The 20,878-nt window shown below is 53.6% G+C and overlaps 1 protein-coding gene across 6 annotated transcripts; it reads left to right on the top strand.

Annotated features, from left to right (window-relative positions):
- Positions 1-1,943: 1,943 nt before the first annotated feature.
- LOC104011383 (uncharacterized) lies at positions 1,944-20,824 on the top strand. Of its 6 annotated transcripts, none has more exons than XR_015699105.1 (16): positions 1,944-2,156; positions 3,188-4,341; positions 8,200-8,416; positions 9,989-10,146; positions 10,506-10,607; positions 11,398-11,595; positions 11,919-12,478; positions 13,349-13,438; positions 13,519-13,792; positions 14,487-14,697; positions 15,871-16,013; positions 16,912-17,025; positions 17,866-18,069; positions 18,764-18,857; positions 19,826-20,019; positions 20,136-20,824. XR_015699105.1 is itself a non-coding variant. In XM_087733757.1 (15 exons), the coding sequence occupies exons 2-15, from the start codon at positions 3,471-3,473 to the stop codon at positions 19,887-19,889; spliced, it is 3,300 nt and encodes a 1,099-aa protein (XP_087589883.1). In that variant the 5' UTR covers positions 1,944-2,156; positions 3,188-3,470; the 3' UTR covers positions 19,890-20,824. The 6 variants fall into 6 exon arrangements, 4 of the variants coding, with proteins under 4 accessions (XP_087589883.1, XP_087589886.1, XP_087589884.1 ...); XR_015699104.1 differs by having other exon boundaries at positions 19,826-20,564; positions 20,710-20,729; XM_087733757.1 differs by having other exon boundaries at positions 19,826-20,824.
- Positions 20,825-20,878: the final 54 nt, after the last annotated feature.

Genomic DNA, 20,878 nt, shown 5'->3' with positions numbered 1-20,878 from the left:
GGAGTTGCTGGAGTCTGATTGCGCCACACAGATCCCAGCAAGGGATGAGTCAGGGTCCCTTCTGGGTAAGGGTGTTTCCTCTCCCCAACAGCTCTCCACCTCCCCTTCTAATTCCAAAGCCTCATGATTGCATAAACATGTCTCCAAAACGTGATAGTTAAACTGAATAAACCCTGTCAGGACAAGGATCGGCTTTGCTACTCCATCACTGAGCAGCCAGCAGAGCACTCAGGCCCAGCAACCAGCTCTGCGTGCTCAGGGAGTTCGCTTTGCTCGGTGCCTGGTGGGAACTGCCCCCGCGCTGCGCCGGGGGCGCGCACGCTGCTGGAGTCTGCGCTGGAATCTGCCGGAAAGCTCACACTGCCGAGGTCCTCCCTCCCCGTGGTGCCGATGCCCTTGCACTGTTTTACACCCCAAGGACCACTGGAGGGGCATATCCTGCCCCTCATGGCGCAGCCTCTCCTCCAGGAATAACTGCGGTTCCCGTGAAGATGCCGGGGCTGCGGGGGCACAGGTCCCCTCAGCCCAGCCAGCAAGACCTGGGGCAAACGCAGCCCCTCCGGCAGAGCTCCCCCTTGCACTGAAGCACTGGTTTCCAGTTACAAGAGAGAGGAAGCCACCAGGCTGCTGAGTCACGAGCAGGAGCCCACATCTGGCCCAGCGGCGGGAGCAGCTGCTTCGCCAAATGGGCGTTTGGCACCGAGTCCAGGCCAGAGCGGGACCTCCGGCACCTCTCCTCCCACTGAGTCCCCGTGTCTGGTGGAGCGGGGCAGTAACCACGCGCGTCTCCACGGGGAGATCCAGGGAAAGGGGACTGGGCAGCCCCATGAGCAGGTCTGGGGGAGCAGGACCCAAGAGCTGATGGGAGGAAGAGGAAGGCCAGGCCTGCCTCCTCCCTGTCACCCAGGGAGCAGGGTCCCAGCGCAGCTTGGGGGGGCTTAAAGTTTAAATCTCCCCCTGGCCAGGCGTGCTGGGAGACTTGCAGCGGTATTTGCTCTTCCCTCCGCATCCGGACAGACTGGGCGCTGGATCCTGCACAGCAGCCACGCAGCACTGGGACACAGCGGCGCGTGGGGGCTGCAGGGACCAGTCCCACAGGGAAGCCCCGCCGCTGCCACTGGGGCAGGCTGGGCACGGCCCCCCGGCACCGCCACGCAGCCTCCGGCCTCTGGTTCAACCACTGCGGCTGCTGCAAGGAGACGCGATGTCCTCCAGCGCAGCCGGGCTGCTGGTCCCGGCTGGGGGGCGGTGGGGCGGGGGATGGATACACGACGGGTAATCGCCCGTCCGTCCGTCCGTCCGTCCACCAGAGAGCTGGGAAGAGCCAGAGAAGGATCTTTTGGGATGCGGGGACGAGCGAGCTTATTTTGGGGATGGAGCCTCGCGAGCGGCTCCCCCCGCCCCGCCCCGCCCTCCCGGTTGCGGCCCCGGCGGCGGCGGCGGCGGCGGCGAGTGCGTGGGGCGGCGGGGCCGAGCGAGGCCCCCGGAGCGGCCCCGCTCCCTGCGCTCCGCCCGCTCCCGCCGGCCCGGGCTGAGCCCGAAGCTCCGCTCCGGCCGCTCCGCGGAGCCCCGCCGGCACCGGGCCGCCTCCCCGGGCTCGCCCCCATCCCCGGCCCTTCTCATCCCGCTCCGGCCGGGGCCGGGGCCGGGGCTCCCGCTGCCCTCCCCGGCTCGCAGCGGGGGCAGGGGCTGCCGGGGGCCGCCGCTCGGTCCCCGCCGTGCCGGGAGGTCCCTGCCAGGCTGCCCAGCTTTGGGGCGGGGGGGGATCTTTTTCCTGCTGTTTTCTCCGGTTGGTGGTGGGTTTCCCGCTGCCCTGCGCACGCCCCGGCCGGGAGCTCCCCGGTCTGCTCCTCCTCCTCCTCCTCCTCCTCCTCCTCCCGCTGAGCTGGGGGAGGCCGCGGCGGCAGGGGCCGGCGGGGGTGGGTTCGGCGGGGAGAAGCTGCTGCGCCTTCTTTTTCTTTGGAGGCTGGGCCGGAGCGGGAGTCTGCCGGAGGGGGGTGTTGCTAGTGATTTTGGGGATGATCCGTGCCTGAAAGGGAACGGAGACCTTTCCGATAGCGACCATCTAACAGAAGAGCGAGCAGCGCCGGGCTGGTCCTGTGCGGTGGGGGGCGAGGCGTGTGCGTGCTTCTCCGTCTTCTGTAGCCCGGGAGCAGGTGAGCTTGGGGGCTGCCAGGCACAGCAGAAGAGGAAGGCGTTTGGGGGCAGAGTGGCTCAGGGTCACCTCTCCGTCGGGGTCTGTCCTTCTGCGGAATCCCCGTACTTTGGAGTTATTGCAATGTCCTCCTGTTTGTGCGGAGACGTCTGCGCCCTGACGTTCGCTCAGGTGGCCCTGACAGCTGGGACCGTACAGGCTCGCGCGCACGCCTGGGTGTTTACATCTGTAGCTGAAGGCTGTGATGCTACGGCCGCACCGCAGCTGGCACTTCACCTGGCAAAGACTGCAGGTATCCACCCGCGCAATCAGCTGTGATTTCAGGCAGCTGGGGGTTAGGTGTGGTCCTGATCCGTCAGCCCCAGCTGGATGTGGCCCTGCAGCGCAGGAAGGAGGCCAGCCCCCGGCATCCGTGCTGGTAAGCATTGCACGGGCTGGAAACCTCCACGGGTCTGATCTCAGCTGGCCAAAGACTGCAAGAAGGTCATCTAAACTCAGCAGGTGATGGAACGGCTGTTTGTGGGAACATCTCTGGAAATGGGAAAACAAATCTCACTTTTTTTTTCAAGTGTCTTAAATTGTCAGTTCCTCCCCACTGCTTATTCTGCAGACTTACTGTGCATCTGCCGGAGCTGCATAGGGTTGGGTGGTGTGGTGGTCAGCGGAGCTGCTCTGCGATGTATGCAACAAGAATCCAGCCAAACCCATCTGTCCTCTCCTTCCCCACCCTCACCTTGATGGAGAAGATGGTTACTATCATCTTTAGTGCCATTTTGTGTTAATTCCTGTGGAATAAATTGGACTTAGGGAAATAACTATTAACACAGACACTGTACAACTTTCAATGTTCACACAAGTCTCAGGGGTTCTGAAAACTGCTGGCTTTGTCCCGTTGCAGTCGCTGTTATGCATCTAGATAAACCTCTGAAGAAATACAGGGAGGAAAGATTGTGGGGCTTTAAGGCTGTTAAATGTCATGGGTGTGTTTCTGTGTTTCCTAACAAGTTTTTTCTTCCCCCTCCCCGCCCCCAGCTTTTAAAGGAGCTGAGCTGGGAAATCTCTTGTTCAAGCCATACCCTTCTCAGCCTGATTTCTGTGGGATCGCTGCTTTGCTTTGCAAACCAGAACTCCCTGAAGAAGTGTGCCAGCCTCTGCCAGTGCCTCTGCCAGTCAGCGTCCAGGTCGGAGGCCTCGCATTGCTGTCCTGCAACAGCCAAGTGGTGGCAGCTTCCTTCTGTGCTCTAGTTGTGGCTGTGAAAAGGACAGGCCTCCTCTCCTCTAGGTTTGAACTGAAACAAAAATCCCAGCCTTCATCATGGGAGATATCTGGCTGGTTGGATGGATGGTACTTGTGTCTGTCTGGTTTCCCAAGGCTGCTGCTCAGAATCTCTTAAAAAAACCCAGGGACCAGAAAACAGAGCATACCCTCTTGATTAATGAAGTCAATGCTGACAGCCCAGGAGAGGACACTTCTGAGTTTGTGGAGCTCTATCACACCAGTGGTCAAACAGCCCGCTTGGATGGCTACTATCTGGTCTTCTACAATGGCAATGGAAACCGAGCCTACAAAGTTTTGAACCTCCAGGGCAAAGTTACTAACAGCCACGGGCTCTTTCTCGTTGGTTCCCCTTCTGTGAGCCCTGCTATAGTTATTCCTAAGAACACTATCCAGAACGGCCCTGACGCGATTGCTCTCTACTATGGAAAAGGGAACTACAAAGAGGGCATGAGTGTCACAAGTTATGGACTAGTAGATGCCTTGGTCCATAAGACTAAGAAGTCGGACAGAGCGGATACGCTGGTCAGGGTGCTGACCCCTGGCAGAGATGCTTTCCTGGAGGACTCCACCTTCAGGACCACGGATGAGTCAATAGAAAGATGCCGCAGGGCAGATTCTCAGTGGATCTTCCAAGTGGCCATGCCCACCCCAGGCACAGACAACCACTGCATCCTAACTTCTCAGCTGAATGCATCTGCTGTCCTGATCAGTGAGGTCCTTGCTGCCTCTTCTTCTGACGAGTTCGAGTTCATAGAGCTTCAGGGTCCCCACTCTACCATGCTGAGGGACATCGTTCTGGTGCTGATTGATGGTCAGACCAAAGACATTTATTTCACCATGGACGTTTATGGCAAAACATCACTGGATGGGCTACTTCTGATTGGTCCAGCACAAAGCAAAACCCCAGGTAAGGACGGCATTTTGATGACTACCTTGGAGCTGGGGACGCGATCAGCCAGGTTTTGGGCTGAAGGCCGCCGTCGGTTTTTATTGTTTGGCATTCTGAGAGATTGGTGAAAATGTGACTCAGAAGTCAGAGGCAGATGAAAAAGCAAATCAAATGTTAGAAATTATTGGAAAAGGAATTATATAAAGCAAATTAAATATTAGAAATTATTAGGAGAAGAGGAAAGAACGGAGGCCATTTTTTCTGCCACTGTATAAATTCATGGTTTGCTTGTATCTTTAATTGTGTCTTGTGTGGTACAATTCCTTAATCTCAAAAAGGATATATTGGAATTGGAGACATTCAGAGAAGGTCAGCTAGGATGGATAGTGCTCTGGAAATGCTTCCACAGAAAAATAACTAAGTACGTCTTGAAAAGGGAAAGCTTAGGAGGGCCCTGAGAGAGGTTTCAGAAATACGAGTAGGCTGAAGAAAGTGGACAGGGATCAACTGCTTACTCTTTCCCCCGGTAGAAGAATTAAAGGGCATCAAAAGAAGCTAGAAGGAGGTGGTTTCAGGGCAAACAAGTGGAGACGGTGTGCCTCGCAGCAGTGGTAGACCTGCAGAGCGCCAGGCGAGGGACCCCGTGGGGGTCAGAAGCCCACGTGTGCCTTTGCTGCTCGGGAGGACACGGTTCTGCTCCCAGCCCTGTGGCCAGCCTGCCGCAGGACCCTGGCTGCGCCATGTCTTCTTGAAGTGCCCCCCTTCTCTGTGTGTAACTTGGTGGTCATTCGCAGCAGATACATACTCTCTTCTCAAAAAAGCACAAGGGCTTTTCTTCCGTTGCGCCATCTGCAAATGTGGGTCACACGTGTATCGGCTGTGTGAAGCTGCAATCTAAACTTCCTCCCAACATTCAAAATTTCTTCCAGGCCACCAGAGGAGGAAGAAATATCTTCTTATTTTGGGCACCTCAAAAGAACATTTTGGCAGCTGGAGACACTGACTCTGCAGATGTCTTGTGTAATTCACTGACTCATGATTTCTGTGTCGGGGAGTACATTCATCCCTTGAAAAGCTGGTTCCCGTAAAAATGAAAATAATTTTGTAACTAAAACTTCTTTTTTTTTTTAAAGCAGTTGAGCTCCTTTTTACAATTCAAACATCTCCATATACTTTCTTGCCACAAGAGCTGGTTGTCCACCTGAGCTCTGCTTTTCTCAACAGGAAAGGTGCTCTGCTCTTACCTCTGGATGAGCTGGGGCTGTTGGCAGTCAACAGCTAAGGGGGTTCAAAGAAAGCAACACGAAAGCACAGCCAGCTTGCAGACTAAGCAGGAAATTTCTAAGGATTATGTTTAACTGTTCCTCAAGGCTCACTCAAGTCAAGAAGGTGACTGGAGATGTGCTTTGGCATTTTTTTCCAATGAGGCTTTGTCAAGATGTCTCAAGAGTACTGCACATACATTTTTGTGGAAAGTTTTCCCCAAAAAACACCCAGTGGCACTGTGTGATTGCATTTTAATCATCTTAAAAGGATACTTTCATAGTGACTCCATGCTGAGCACTCTGTGAGAAGCTGGCCACTTGATTTAACCTGACCACTTCAGATTTGGGACAGGAGCTCTTAAAATGGCCCTGGCTGGTAGTCCTGTCTTTGTAAGGCTTGTCTGCCTGTCACTGCAGAGAACTTAAAGCTGTGGCAGCACTGGAGCAAAAGTCCTCCCGTGACAGAAGCCAGTGTGAAAACTTCCAAATGAATCATAGGATGGTTTGGGTTGGAAAGGACCTTTGAAGATCATCTGCTTCCACCCCACCTGCCATGAGCAGGGACATCTTTCACTACATCAGGTTGCTCAAAGCCCCATCCAACCTAAGCTTGAACACTTCCCGGGATGGAGCATCCACAACTTCGATGGATAACCTGTTCCAGCATCTCACCACCCTCATCGTAAAACTTTTCTTCTTTATTCTTCTAATCTAGATCTACCCTCCATCAGTTTAAAAACATTACCCCTTGTCCTATCAGTACAGGCTCTGGTAAGAAGTCTCTCTCCATCTGTCATATAACCCCCCTTTAAGTACTGAAAAGCCACAATAAGGTCTCCCCGGAGTCTTCTCTTATCCAGGCAGAACAACCCTAACACTCTCAGCCTTTCTTCATGGGAGAGGTTCTTCCAGCCCTTGCATCATTTTTGTGCCCCTCCTCTGGACCCGCTCCAACAGGTCCATGTCTTTCTTGTGCTGGGGACCCCAGAGCTGGACACAGGGCTCCAGGGGGTCTCACCAGAGCGGAGCTGAGGGGGAGAATCACATCCCTTGACCTGCTGGCCACACTTCTTTTGATGCAACCGAGGATACAATTGGCTTTCTGGTCTGTAAGTGCACATTGCCATCTCGTGTCCAGTTTTTCACACACCGGTATCCCCAGGTCCTTCTCTGCAGGACTGCTCTCAATCTCTTCATCCCCCAGTCTCTACTAATACTGGTGATTGCCCCGACCCAAGTGTAGGACCTTGCACTTGGCCTTGTTGAACTTCATGAAGTTCACATGCGCCCACTCCTCCAGCCTGTCCAGGTCCCTCTGGATGGCATCCCTTCCCTCAAGTGTAGCAACTGCATCACTCAGCTTGGTGTCATCCACAAACTTGTTGAGGGTGCACTCGCTGCCTATGACATTAATGAAGATGTTGAACCATATTGGTCCCAATATGGACCCCTGAGGGACACCACTTGTTACTGATCTCCATTTGGGCATCAATCTACAGACTGCAACTCTTTGGATGTGGCCATCCAGCCAGTTCCTTATCCATTGAATAGTCCATCCATCAAACCCCTAGCTCTTCAGTTTAGAGACAAGGATGTTTTGTGCGACCGTGTCAAAGGCCTTGCAGAAGTCAAGACAGATGACATCAGTTGCTCTTCCCTTATCCTCCAATGCAGTCACTCCATCGTAGAAGGCCACCAGATCAGTGAGGCAGGGGAAGAACAGTCTCCTGGGCAGGGGTGCGTCAGGGCTAAGGCACAGGACTGCCCCTTAGCATGCAGGTGCTCTGGTGACACCTCTCAAGGAGTAACCACTTCTCCTCACCCCTCTGCCTCTCATGTGATTCCTCCTTTCATGTGCGTTCCTTGGAGCCATTTATGCACGGAGAAGAAACAGCAGCAGTCTGCTGCTTTTTAATAGCCTCAGCAGTTCCTGCTGGGTGCTGGGGAAATAGCTTGTGAAGGGACCAGTAAATATGAGGAAGGAAATTGGGAAGCTCATGAAATGGGAAAGCTCCACCAAACCTCAACCTTAATTCTGTGAGCTGGTGTCTTGGGCCTTTGCTGAATGTGTGTGTGTGTGTGTATATGTGTGTGTATGCATAGGGCGTTTGTGTTTGTAAAAGCCATGGACTCTGAAATGCTAGAATAAAATGTAAATTCTTAAATATTTTTGTGTACTATTAAAGCAACTGCTACCTGAAAGGTTAGTGGATTTTGCAGGTCTCTCTTAGAATTAAAAATTGACTTTACTGTAGACAAAGCCACATCAGCACTTGCTTTCCAGTTCCCCTGCTTACGCATAAATCAGCTTCTCTGTTCACAGAACTAAAATAGTAGGATGAACTCTGCTCAGGTTTCCCCCTCCAGCCTCCTCCACGCTGTGGATCTGGCCATGAATGGGGAAATTCAGGCTGAGCGAATGTGAGAAATGTTAGTGGGCAGAAAAACGGGGCAGCAGATGCCAAATTTGCAATAACCAGACAACTCCAGCCACTTTCTGAGTTCCTGTGTCCTGCTCTCCAGGACTGAAGAGATACTCGTTTCCTACATAGGGGTATCACTCGTATGTTGTTTATGTGCCATCATTGTTCCTTTCCTTGCTGGTGTGCAGTGGATCTGCCGTTCCCGGAGAACACCACCCGTCCTGTCCTCAGAGGTGGCCCCAATGCCATTGCCCTCTACAGAGGCAACAGCAGCAGTTTTGTCCCGGGGAACGTGCTGCCGGTGACCGGCCTGTTGGATGCCTTCGTGTACACGAGCAACGAGGAACCGAACCCTGAGCTGCTGGAGACCCTGACCCCTGGCAGACCCGCGTACAAGGAAAAGCGGTGAGAGGCTGGGCAGGGCTGGGAGGGGAGTTTGGCACCAGAGTCGCCCTTGCCTGCTGTCCCAAACCCCGGTCAGGACTGGAAGACAAGTGCCACCTCCAGGCCAGGGTCTCCTCGTGGTGGTATTGAGTCCTGGCCTTTTTCCACCGCCTGGTCTGAGTCTGTAGGCGTCCCCCTCTCTGCAGCAGTCCTGGTGCAGCTGTACAGTTGCAGAATAAACTACTCGAGGAGGATTTTTCTGACCAAATGATTGCTTCTTGTTTTTTGATAATATATATTTATTATTTGTTATTTATAAAAGTGTAATGTCAATATAATGAATTTTCTAATACCACTTTCAACAAGAAAAGGTTTTTCTTAGGTTCAGGATGGAATTTTAGGTGAAAATGAGGGTGAGGGAGGGACTTCAGTATCGCTCACCTGACCCAGGTGGAAATCCCTGCCCTGCTTCGTCCAAACCAAGGACTGGAAGCTGGGTTACTGTTCATTCTGGGTTGAGCTACTTTCTTTTTGGTTTTTGGGTTTCTTTTTGTCTTTGTGGGTTAAAGGCAATGTTAGTAACCTCAGACTTTTGTGAGACATGAGAACTGTTTCCTTCACATTTTAGGCATGCTCTACTAACGGGAGAAAGAGGACAACAGAGCGGGTAAAGGACAGCAGAGCAGGTGGCGGGGCAGAGGCAGCGAGGTGCCATGCACGTGAAGATGGGGTGGGGTGTGTAGAACCAGGCAATAAGCAAAGATATCTGGGCAAGCTCTTGTCTGTGGTTTTGACAGCAAGCGCCAGACTTGACCTCTGTTTGTAATTGTCAACTAAATACCAATATCCTGGCTCTGTAGCTGAAGGAGATTCACCCTTTCTGGATGGACCTCTGAAAAGACCATTTGAGACTACAGTGGAGTCAACTGCATCAGGAAAGGGTGTAGTTTACTCCCATGACAGGGCCACCGCTTATTCACAGCATATTCCTATTCCTTCCTTTGCTCGTCTTCCTCCCACTTGTGAAACAAAACCGGCACTTGTCCCGTAAGGAGGTGGTCTCCTTCCCTGAGGAGCTCTGCTCTGTGCAGCTCCTCACAGTGGGGCTTCATAGAACCGTAGAACAGTTTGGGTTGGAAGGAACCTTTAAAGGTCATCTAGTCCAACCCCCAGTCATGCTCTTCACCTTTGAGTTGAGGGCTCCTGCTCAAGCATTTCATCTTCAGGTGCTGCCTTTCCAGTTTCTCTAGCTGCACCCCACCATTCTTCCCGGTGGTCCCAGGCTGAGCACGAGTATGTCTGTACTATCTTGCCTGTCTTCAGATCAGTTAGAAAAGCAACCAGTGCTAGAAGAGAAAGGGTTGGATGAAGCCCGTGCTCTTCTCTCTCAAGATTTAGTGAGCTCCTGGGCTTTTCTTTGAGACAAGGAGGTACTGATGAGGATGGGATATCTCTCCAAACCTTGTGAAGGGAGAAGACTACAAGTGCATGGTTTCACCCTCTGGTGCAGGCAGGTGTGACTGGTGGGTGAAGAAGACTCAGGTTCCCAGCTGGCAGGTCATGTTTTCTTTCATTTACGTCTGTCTCTTGCAGGCACCAGCTGGGAGATGTGTCCATGAGCCAGTGCAACTGCTGCTCTGTGACCCGGGACTCCTTGTCCTACGTCCTCAGCAGGCCCACCCCTGGCAAGTTCAACGATTGCCCCAGCAAACGCTTCAGCCAGACTCTCTCCTTCTGCCTTCGTGTAGCAGGTGGGTATTAGTTATTTCTGCTCCTGTAGACAGGACCTCCTAAGGACAAGAGCACATGCACAAAGCCAGAGCTGTCCAGGCAGACCACCCAGAGTCGTGCTGGGTTGTGTGAACGTAGCACCAAAGGAAATGCAACTAGGACATCTGACAATTTTCTGCAATGTTTTTCTTCATGGTAACCCATGCCAAGTTGAGCTTCTTCAGTCTTCATTCCCACACCCAGCTGCTCAGGGTGAAGTGCAGCCTTTTTGGGCCCTCTGAGTGATAAGCAGGAGCTGAGCTGCACCCATCCCAGAATGAGCTGCATCCTGTGACCGAGGTTGCACTGTCTGGGTAACAGTTGGCTTTTTGTTTCCTAGATTGCCAGGAGTATCTCCTAAAGTCAGAAGAGATCCTGATTACTCTGGTCCAGGCCCTTGATGGGTCCTGCAGCTGTGGAGTCTCTGCTGCCTACTTCAAAGGTGAGCTGGGCAGGAGCAGGGCAGTCCAGGGACCACCAGTGGTTAATGCCCACTCCCTTCTGATTTTCAGCTCTGTGTTCCCTGTTGCATTGCATCCTTCTGGCTTGGATCCAAGCTAATTTGAACTTGGTGCTGATGACAGAAATGCTGAGTGTTAGGCAGAGCGTGGTGCTGTTCTTCCACGGAGCACTCCCGTCTGCAGCTCCACCAAAACACATCAGTGCTCATCTGCAGGCCACCAGCTATTTTGGGCTTGAGCATTTGCAGTCAGATAGATGTGGCAACATGGTTGACCTCTCGACTAGGAGTTTGTTGCCTACTTGACCTTCTGATCCATATGAACTAAGCCAAGTTGCAGCAGAAATGCAAGTGGCCTTACTGGTCTGTGTTGCTTTTCTGATATCCCTACTAGGTTAGTGCGCGAGCGTGATGAGTACATGCAGACACATGAAGAAGAGAACTGCCACGACTTTGCAGCCTGCGTTGTCAGCAGCGTTATGTTTAGCTTATGCTTAGACACCCCCCAAAAGACCATTCTGTTTGCTCTTGGGACTACAAGGCTTCAAAAGGATGAGGACAGTACCTGAGTGTGCTGTGTGACTTGGTCCCGGGATGCCCCTTGGCACAGGCAGAGCTCACAGCATTGTGTGGATGGTATGAGCTGCCCTGGTCAGTCTGACCGGGAGGGCAGCAGTGGTAGAGATGAGCTGGTGAGCTCTGTGTCACTTCCAGCAGAAACGGTCTTTGGTGGCCTGGGGAAACTGAGGCAGTTCTCTGCTTGCCTCTGCAGAGCCAAAGGCAGTCTGCCAGGACCTGGGGCTTGTGTTCACCACTCTGCTAACTGCTACGTCAGAGGACCAGCTGCGCAGCCTGCTGCTAGCCTTCAAGACCTTCCTGGAGACTCCTAGACATATGAGTTTTGACAGAAGGAACATCACAGCAGAAAGCTCCTGCTTCAAAGATATTAATGTGCCAAACTTGCCTCCAGGTACCAGCCATCATTCTTGCAGGTTGGGGGATACGATGTGTTAGAGGGTGGACATGTGGGTCTCGCTCTCCTAGAGGAGGGAGATGTCCGTATCGCTCATTATCTGGAATAACAGCAAGCTCTGTTGTTACAGCTGGTGTTAGCCAGAGTACTGCTGGGGCTCTTCTAAGGAGTACAGAGCACACAGATGATCAAAATCTGAGCCAGCATCCTCAGTCCTCTGCTGAATTTGGTCTGACCCCAGCAAAATAGTGTGCAATGTTGTGTTGTTTCCCTGGGGCTCTGTGCTTAGGCCCATATTTGTGACATTTTTGCTTTCCAAGGTGTCCCATCAGAGATACCAGAAGGGACTCAAGAATCTTCTGTGCAAGTGGCCAAGCTACTCATCAATGAGGTGAACCCAGACAACCCAGGGGGAGAAGAGGATGCAGAGTACATCGAACTCTTCTACACTGGACGGACACGGTTTGACCTCCAGGGATACTGGTTGGTCCTCTACAACGGTAAAAATAGCCGGGCCTACCGGGTGTTGGACCTGTCTGGACAGCACACAGATGAGCTGGGTTACTTCTTGGTGGGGAGCAGCGCCATGAGCCCAGCACCCATGATCAGGCTGCCACCCAACACCATCCAGAACGGGGCAGATGCTGTGGCTCTTTACTACAGCAACACCACCCTCTACTCAGTGAACATGGCTGTGACTGCAGAAGGGCTGGTGGACGCTGTGGTGTACACGTCCCGAATGCCAGAGAAGGCAGACCAGCTGGTCAAAGTGCTGATACCAGGGCAGAGCATCCTGTACGAAAACGATTCTCACAGCACCGAGGATGAGTCTCTGAGCCGCTGCCACAGCCTGAGCGCCAAACTCCAGAGCAGCTTCCAGGTGGGTTGATGGCAGATGCCCTTTCTCCATCCATAGTCACTGGGAGGACAGAGGTCATGTTTCAGTACGTCCCTTATTTGGGAGAGCTGGGTGTTCTAGTGAGCCACATCTACCTCCTGCCATCTGCTGATGCTCTCACCAGCCCTCACCTCCCTGCCCCGTTCACCTGCCTGTTACCGGCCAGGTAACAGCTCCCTGCCCTGTGCAGCGTGGCTCAGAACCAGGACATCCCTGAAGACAGCTCACATGCCACCAACCCCAAAACCAGGGAGTCTGCTTTTGGGCAGCATCTTGGACTATCAAGTTACCCCGAGCCAGATGTGGAGCCACCTCTTCACCCCCGCTAGTTCGGTGCCACCTTTGGGATGTGTGGTACAGCACGTCACGGCCCTGAAACCCAGCTTCCTGCAGGGCCGCCGTGTGAAGGACGTGCCTCGACCACGGCTGTGATTGATTTGTGTTAATTCATCCGAACTGTTCCTTGTTATTTCAAAATATCTAGTTTATATAGTCTCCCTGAAGGAACATGACAGAGTATGTATGCTTGTCCTGCACAAAGCTGGGTAAGGGAAGGCTTTGCTGCTCCGCTGCTGCTGCCTGCTGGGATCAGGCCAGCGCAGAGGTGTGCTCAGGTCCAAAGCTGAGGCAATAAAACTGCTCTAGAAGCAGAATAGATCTGCTGGCAGGAGGGAGGTGCGTTTGCAGTGGGAGAGGACCACAAGGAAGCGATGCCGTGGACTGGAGACACAAGTGGATAAGTGCTCCTGACAGTAGGGAAAGAGAATTGTTCCTAGTCCCGAGGGTGGGAGCAAAGGCAGTGATGGGGATGCGTGGTGATGGGACCCTGCAGTCGCGACAACCCTTGAACAGATGGTGGGAGTGAGGAGCAGCTGGTGTGAGGCAGAACCATCACGTCCTCTTCAGGCCTCACCAGGGAGCTGTGGAAGGCACGAACAAGAGGTAACGCCGTGAGCAGCCATCACTCCACCTGAAGAAATGGGAGCAGCAGTGATGGCAGCAGCTTTTGTGTCTCCTTGCAGGTGACCACGGTGACGCCGCTGGGGGAGAACTTCTGCAGCAGCTCCTCGGCGCTGGTCCCTCCTGCCATCGGCATCAGTGAGCTGTGCCTGGCCGGTGGCACTACCCCCTACCGCTTCGTTGAGCTGGAGGGGAAGCCTGGCACCAGCCTGGGAGGGCTCAGCCTGGTCTTCTTCTCAGGGAAGGAGGGCAAGGCACATGCCAGTGTCCCACTGAGGGGCACCATCGGAGCCACAGGGCTGTTTGTGTTTGCGCTGGATGGTGGGCACGGGCACGGTGAGGCTGATGGCACGGACCTGGCGTGTGGTCTGTCTTCAAACAAATGGGCAGGTGGTTGAGCAGCTTTGAGGACAGGGATGGAGGAGGGTGCATGACATGGACAACTCTTCCTTGCTTTTCCTGTCCTTTATTCCTGTTTTCTCTCTCTTTGTTCTGCCTGGGCTGTTCCATCACACTCCAGCTGAGAAGGTGCTTAATCCCCCTCCATGCCTCTGCTGAGCTCCCTGTGCATGGCAGAGGGACGGAGAGGACTGAAAGCTCCTCCTGCCGATACCAAGACAAGGGGGCTTTCAGGAGAAGCAGGGCCCACCAGGACTGTCGGGGTCGTTCACTGGTGCCGTGCTCACTGCTGCTCACTGGGCCCTGCAGTGCTGCTGCCTCCTCCTGGTCCTGAGGTGGTGTTTCCTCCACACGTTCGTTCATCTTGATTTATTTTTTGTTCACCTTAAATTCTGGCTGGGCTGCATGAAGAAGACTCTGCATCTCAGAGGAACCTTGATCTTTTTGGAAACCTGTGTTCACAGCAAGCAGTCGCTTCTTTACAGCTTTACTTGGCCTCAGTCACCACCATTATTTTGTCTTCCGTTTCTGTTCTTGGAGTTCTCCTCGTTACCAACTTGTCCTGTCAGGCTCAAGGCTCACCCTAACACTATCTAGATGTTCACCCCACTTATTCCCCTGGCATTTCCAGATGGCACAAACCTGACTTTCAAGGACATCTCTGCTGCTAGTGAAGGCTCCAGCGCTATTGCTGTGTACAGCACCAGCTGGATTCCTGGTGGCACAAAGGCAACATCAGAGAACTTGGTGGATGCCTTGGTTTACACGTGTGAGCCCAGCACAGCTGGAGGACACTTGGACTTCCTCGGACCATCTTACGCTGTGCTCTGCAAGGGTGACAGGTGAGGTCGCTTCTCTGGGAAAATGTCTTTGGGTTCCCCGCACCCAGAGCCTCCAGCTGGCATGTCGCTGAACTTGCCTTGTCCTGCGTCCTGTACGGCTGAATGCATTCACCGGCGCTATGATGAAAAACAGAGAGGCGGGTAGCACATTGCAGTGGAAAACATTTCCCTGCCCTTGGCATAGGGAATTGAACTTTGTTCCTCCGCTGCTTGCTTAACTTGCTTCCCCCAAGGGATATGTATGGCACCACAGGAAGGAATGCAGCCTTTACAGATAGCAGCTGCGTATGCTTCGTTGCCAAACTTTTTCTTTCAAACAAACAAACAAAAACCAAACAAAAAATGCATGTCCCTGTGAGCAGCAGAACAAAACAAAACCCGACATCCCTTTTGCTTCTAGGTGAAGTCAACAATAGGGCTGAGCCTTTCTCTTGGTGGCAATACCAGCAGAGTTCCGCCTGTCCACATGATCACCTCTGTTAATTACATCTGTCCTCCTCAAGTCCTCTGCTCCCCTGTCCCATCTGGTGTGCCAGGAGGTTCTGCGTTCGCAGCCTTCCCTACAGCCACGCGTGCACAGAGCACAGCCCCACGTGTGTGGTTTTCCTGGGAAACAGATCTCCGGCTTCTGGCTGGCTGAAACATTGTGCTGAAGCCTCGCTGGGGTGGTTATTCACAAGGTCAGGGCAGCGGTTTGGTGGGAGAGCTCACGTGGGCTGACTCCAGGCAGCCTCTGTTAGTCCAGCCCTGAACGACCGCATCCAGAAGAGCTGGTTCCTCACACCCTGACCAAGTTTCTAAGCCCTGGTGTGGGGAGGGAAGCAATAGGTTAGTGAAATGCAGGGGCAGATATCGTGTAGCTTGGAAAACTCCTTATCCTGGAGGACAAACTCTTAATTTTGGAAGGCTGGCTGTAATGAGGCAGCATCTTACTCCTACAGAAGCCTGTCAGACCAAATAGGTTTGCTCTGACAGAGCCCAGGTCTTCTCCAACAGGTGGGGTTGGCTGGACCCATCTCTGTGATGGCTCTGTGAAAGCCGATTTCAGCTCCAGCAAACTCTCCATCATCCCCAGCAGCGTCAGGAACTGGGGCCCGGGAGGGATTTGTGGCTGGAGGTGGGAAGAGAGGTGTGTGACGTGTTGGCAAGCTCTGACTCCTCTTCTGGGGACAGGCCCGTGTCCCTGAGCCGTTGCGCCTGTGGCAACGCCAGCGCAGAACTGCAATTTGCCGTCTCGGACCCTACCCCTGGTCTGCAGAACAGCTGTCCCCAGGACACCTTCGCGGTGGATCTCCACCTCTGCCTCCTGACACCCAGTGAGTGGAGCTGGGTGTCCCCAGCAGTGCGGGGTGGGAGGGCTGGGCTGGGGGGGATAGGGGGCTGGCCCCAGCTTCCCATGGCATGGGAGGGGGATGCTGGCGGGGACCCTGCTGCCTCCCAGCCGTGAAAGGGGGTGTGCTGGGGGAGAGCTGGTACAGACACCCATGTGTTGATGGGAAGGCAGCCTCACTCACAGCTTCAGCGTGTGCTTGTATGGAGGTGGCCATGTACTTCGTTTGAGATGTCTCTGCTCAAGCAGGGCCAAGCCCTGCTCTCGGGATTTCTTTCTGCAGCATTAGATTTGCAGCAATGGCCAGAAAGCCCCCCCGGTCTCTTGTGATGGTGGGGGCACAGTCAGGGAAACTGCCAGCAAACCCTCCCGTCTAAGCCCACCTGCAGGAACAAAGTGGTGTGGCTCAGTCCTGACTCCGGAGCCAGCAAGCAAAAGTACAGTGGGGTCTCCAGCCCCTGGAAAGGCCATGCTTGGATAAGCTTGGGGCAGTCAAGACGTGGGTAAAATGAAACAGAGGTTCCTCCTCCAGCCTCCCAAGTGGGGCAGACAGTGGAACTCTCCCTCCTCTCCCAGCACGAGAGACCACTCTGTACTGGCCTGTGTGGTGGGCCACGTGGGGCACGCCTCTTCCCCACTCCCCTGGGGGGCTGGTGAAGGAGCGAAGCTGGCGTTCGTGGTGGTAGAAGGCCAGAAGTGAAGACTCAGCCTGCAGGAGGGGGGCAGAGGAGGGTGGCATGCAGAGGAGGGTGGGACGCAGGCTCTGGAGGAGCTTTGCTCCTGGGCTCAGGCATGAAGCTAAGTGTTTTGGAAGGGGCACACAGCTGGGAGCTTATTAACAGTCCCAAGCTGCACCCAGAAAACCACGTCTCCTTTTCCCCTAGACTGTTCCACGTGGACCCTGCACCGCAGGAGGATGCTGGAAGGCTTGGGAAGGGTCTTGGTGAGCTCCCTAGAGGAGAAGTGCTCCTGCGGCGTCTCTGAGCTCTACTTGCAAGGTTGGTGCCCTGCTCCGCTCGCCCAGTTTGCAGTGCCTTCCTCCCTCACCCGTCCACAGCTGCTCGGCATCAGGATGGTCCCTTCTCAAGCCAAACTTGCAGGCTTGCACTGGAGTGAGGGGAACTGGAGGAGCAGTGGTGGGTACATGGGATTTCAGTGAGGAGAGCAAGAGAGAGTCTGACACGGGCTGCTTACTAGAGGAAGGGCAAGCTAGAGGGACCGTGAGGAATGGGAGTCTCTGATGATGCCTTGAGATGTCTGCCAGACAAACTGAATATCCTAAACCCACAACGCAAAAAGCCGTTGTGCTCTAGAGGACTCCAGTTCTCAGCTCTTTCTCTATCAGACTCCTTCAGTGTCCTATACTTATTTGAAATAGCCGCACCAAAAAGTCACTTCTGGAAAACTTAGGGACCTACAGCTTTTGAGGGATGGGAAGAAATGTTTCCTATTTTTTGGCTGGTTTTGTAAGGAAATGAAGGCTTCTCAGCCATGCTTTGTCTCCCTCACCCAAACACCTTTTTGAGCCTTTGAAACATTTCAGACAACTCTCACCAACGGGTAGAGATTGTGAAGTTACGAAGTGTAGTACAAAGTATTTTGCTGGGTTGGGAGGACAACTCCAAGTCCCTTTTGTCACCAAAAGAAAGGTTGAGCATGTGCTCAAGTTACCTGTGATAGAGCATGGCGGCATGATTTCAGAGAGGTGGGGAGAAGAGGGTGAAGAGCATGGGAGCAGGAGGGTGTTACTGGAGCAGAGCATGAAGTCATGGGAGCAATGTGTTCCTAAACAGCCAAAGGGTTTCCAACCACCGAGACCGGCTGTTGTTTCTCTGCAGAGCTGAACCTGACGTGCGTGGGCTCCCTGGTGAAGGTCTGGGGCCAGGTGTGGGCTCGGCAGGCAGAGCAGCAGCAGTCCATCGAGACCTGGCGCCAGGGCTTCCTGGCCAGCCTCCACTCCTTCTCCGTGGACGGGAGAGTGCTGAAAACCAGTCCCGAGTGCATCGCCCCAAAAAATGCACCATCCGTGTCGCACAGCAATGGTGAGTAGGGGGTGAAGCTAAGCATCGTGATCTGCTTCCAGCACAGCGAGCAGGGCTGGGGCCAGGGTCAGGCCACATCTCCACGTGAGAGGGGAAATGCAGGCCAAGCCACCAGGGACCTCTGGTGATGCTTCCCAAACACAGCTGCCTTCTAGAACCTGGTGGGTCATTACGAGAGAGGTAATGACAGTTGGTTCCTCTGGTGTGATGGGGTAGTCAGCCCTATCACACCAATACCACTGGAAGTTTGGGTGTCTAAATCTTCTCATGAGACTGGGCATCACCAGGGAGCCCCTTGCTTTTGGAGCTGTTGGACACACAGCCCAGAAGTCCTGAAGCCCAATTGCTCAGAGCAGCAGCTGGGACCCAGGCTGGAGCCGGCCAGAGCCAGGTGCAGGGCGGGTGGAAAAGTGGCCCTCCAGGTCAGGAGGCTGGGACAGCCCGACCTGTTGTTGCCCAGAGAAGCTGTGGGTGCCCCATCATTGCAAGCGTTCAAGGTCAGGTTGGAAAGGGCTTTGAGCAGCCTCATCTAGTGAAAGATGTCCCTGCCCATGGCAGGGGTTGGACTAGGTGATCTTTAAAGGTCCCACCCAACCCAACCCAACCCATTCTGTGACTCTGTGACCTCCTGGTAGCACCCAGTGCTGGGAAGGGTCATGGCTACAATGTTCCCTCTCTACCTTTGCACCCTCAGCTTCTTTCCAGGGCTGGGAAATCGCCCTCTTTGTCATGGGATCTCTCCTGTTCGTGTTCTTGTTGGTCAGCCTGGCACTTTACTTCATCAAAAGGTGAGAAACCACCTTCCCATCTGCCTTGCATCTCTCGCCCTCTCCTTCCCTAGCGCTTCGTCTCTAATCGCTGCGCAGGGACCTGCTCCTTCACTCGGGTGAACACCTACATTCAGATGCTGCATCCAAACACTCCACTATGTTGCTCCTAATTTTAGCAGCAAAGCCCCTTTGCTTTTGGTGTGGCAGACTGCAGGTTCCACAGGAGGTTAAGACAACCACCCATAAGACCGTGGATAATGCCAGGCACGTCAGTGGGCACAGCGTAAAGGCCATCAACCTCACGACGTGCTGTGGTGGGAGAGCAGAAAGCTGAAGGCTCGTGGCACACAAGGGGCAGTGAGAGATGATGCTTTGGCCACAGGGAAGAGCTCTTCCTTAGAGCGGAGTGGAAGCAACGGACAGTTCAGGATTACCTGGATGGGAAACAGCTTCCACATTATAACATGACACCACTCTAATGACTTGGCGTTGCCCGATGTCATCAGCAGGCAAACAGCAGCTTAACGCTCTGGCTGTGTGTTTGTCTGAAATGAATGTTACGGTGGATGAGTTATTCAACCAGCCCAGGAGATTTATTTCCATGAATTTTTACTGATCTTCTTTCATCATTGGACAGGGAGCTGATGTGCAAGTGTTAGAAATGAAGAAAGTTCTTAAAATATATTTGGGGAACAGAAAACTCATTATGTGTTTTTTTTAAAGGAATTTTAAAAGCACCCTAAGTCAGGTTTAGAGCATCTTTTTCAGAAACCAGGGTGGTTTTAAGTTCATGTACGTACGCCAGGTGATGGCAGGTGTTCTGCTCCTGTTTTTCTCCCACAATATTAACAGAGACCTTAGTAAACCCTGTGCCTGCCGAAGGCGTCCTCTTCATTTTAAATGCAAAGCTGAGATGCAGATTAGCTGCCTTGTGCAGACCAGCAGAGTGACTGACCCTGCGTTTTTCTTTGTCTGTTGCTTTTCAGACATCCCCAAAATTACACCAACATTGAAATGAATGACCGCGGGGAGATTGCGGCAGACTTCTAATGCGCCCAGGCACAGCTGCAGCCACAGGGCCTAACAGCACTGGGGCCAGGCCTGTGTGTCTGTGGGGGCAGACCGTTTGTCCAGCTCCCCCATCCACCGGGCTTCCTGCAAGGACCTGCAAAATGCCCAGGTGTTTATATACACATATATATGTGTGTGTATACAGCTATGTGTGTATGTATGTATGTGTGTGTATGTGTATACAAATACCTGAATTATGTTTACACTGCTAAATTTTTACCTCAGACTAAAGGCGTTCAAAGAAACAGTCTGGGGATGACTTCTTCTAGGCAAAGTTTGTGCTAAGTGTGGTGACCAGAAGGAAAGAAGCCTGCTTGGCTGACGCAGAGGAAGGACATACTCTGTCTCCTCTCGAGATTCGCTGCTGGGTGATGAACCAAGGCCACCCCCCGGCAGACTTTTCCACCCAGCAGGCAAGTCCAGTTTCTAGTCCCTCTGGACTCCACTGATGCTGTGAAAGTACGTCAGCCTCCCTTGAGCCCTTCTTGTCCGGGCAAGGGGGTTCTCAGCATCGTGCCCCTCTCGGCTTGAGCAGCTCTGCACCAGCAGCAGCCTGCACCAGCGAGAGCCCTTGCTGCTGGGGACCACAACCAGGAGGACGTCCTGCCCAGAAGAAGGGTTTAGAGGAGAGACAAATACCCAGCTCATGCCCAGGTGCAACTCTTACTCGTATGGTCCTGCCCATATCCTGGCCAGATATGGGCAGGGGCAGTGCCAGACTCCAGATCTGTTGAGAATTTGGGGCGAGGAGAGTGACCTAAGTGGAATCTGCTCAGTAAAAGATTGTTTCCTACACAAGTGTGATATATCCCTAATGGTGCGGCAGCTGATACCAGGCCTCCGGAACCATCCTTCGTGTGTGGAGCGGTGGTCTCACCTCATGGGTTTGAGCACCCTGCACAGCTCTGCGCATGGTCCAGCACCCAAGACAGATCCAGCCTGCTCGCTGGTGGGACAAGGGGTAAGTA

Source organism: Nipponia nippon, unplaced genomic scaffold (genome assembly GCF_047370975.1).
Source record: "Nipponia nippon isolate SJK-2023a ecotype South Korea unplaced genomic scaffold, ASM4737097v1 scaffold_5, whole genome shotgun sequence".
NCBI lineage: Eukaryota > Metazoa > Chordata > Aves > Pelecaniformes > Threskiornithidae > Nipponia > Nipponia nippon.
The sequence above is the reverse complement of the archived record's forward strand: the minus strand, read 5'-3'. Positions and strand labels throughout refer to the sequence as shown.

Excerpts from the sequence above, each read along its gene's own strand:
- LOC104011383 (XM_087733757.1), top strand. The coding sequence starts at position 3,471 with ATGGGAGATATCTGGCTGGTTGGATGGATGGTACTTGTGTCTGTCTGG. Across the intron at positions 8,417-9,988 it reads CCCGCGTACAAGGAAAAGCG|GCACCAGCTGGGAGATGTGT; the intron begins GTGAGAGGCTGG and ends TGTCTCTTGCAG. Across the intron at positions 12,479-13,348 it reads AACTCCAGAGCAGCTTCCAG|ATGGTGGGAGTGAGGAGCAG; the intron begins GTGGGTTGATGG and ends ACCCTTGAACAG.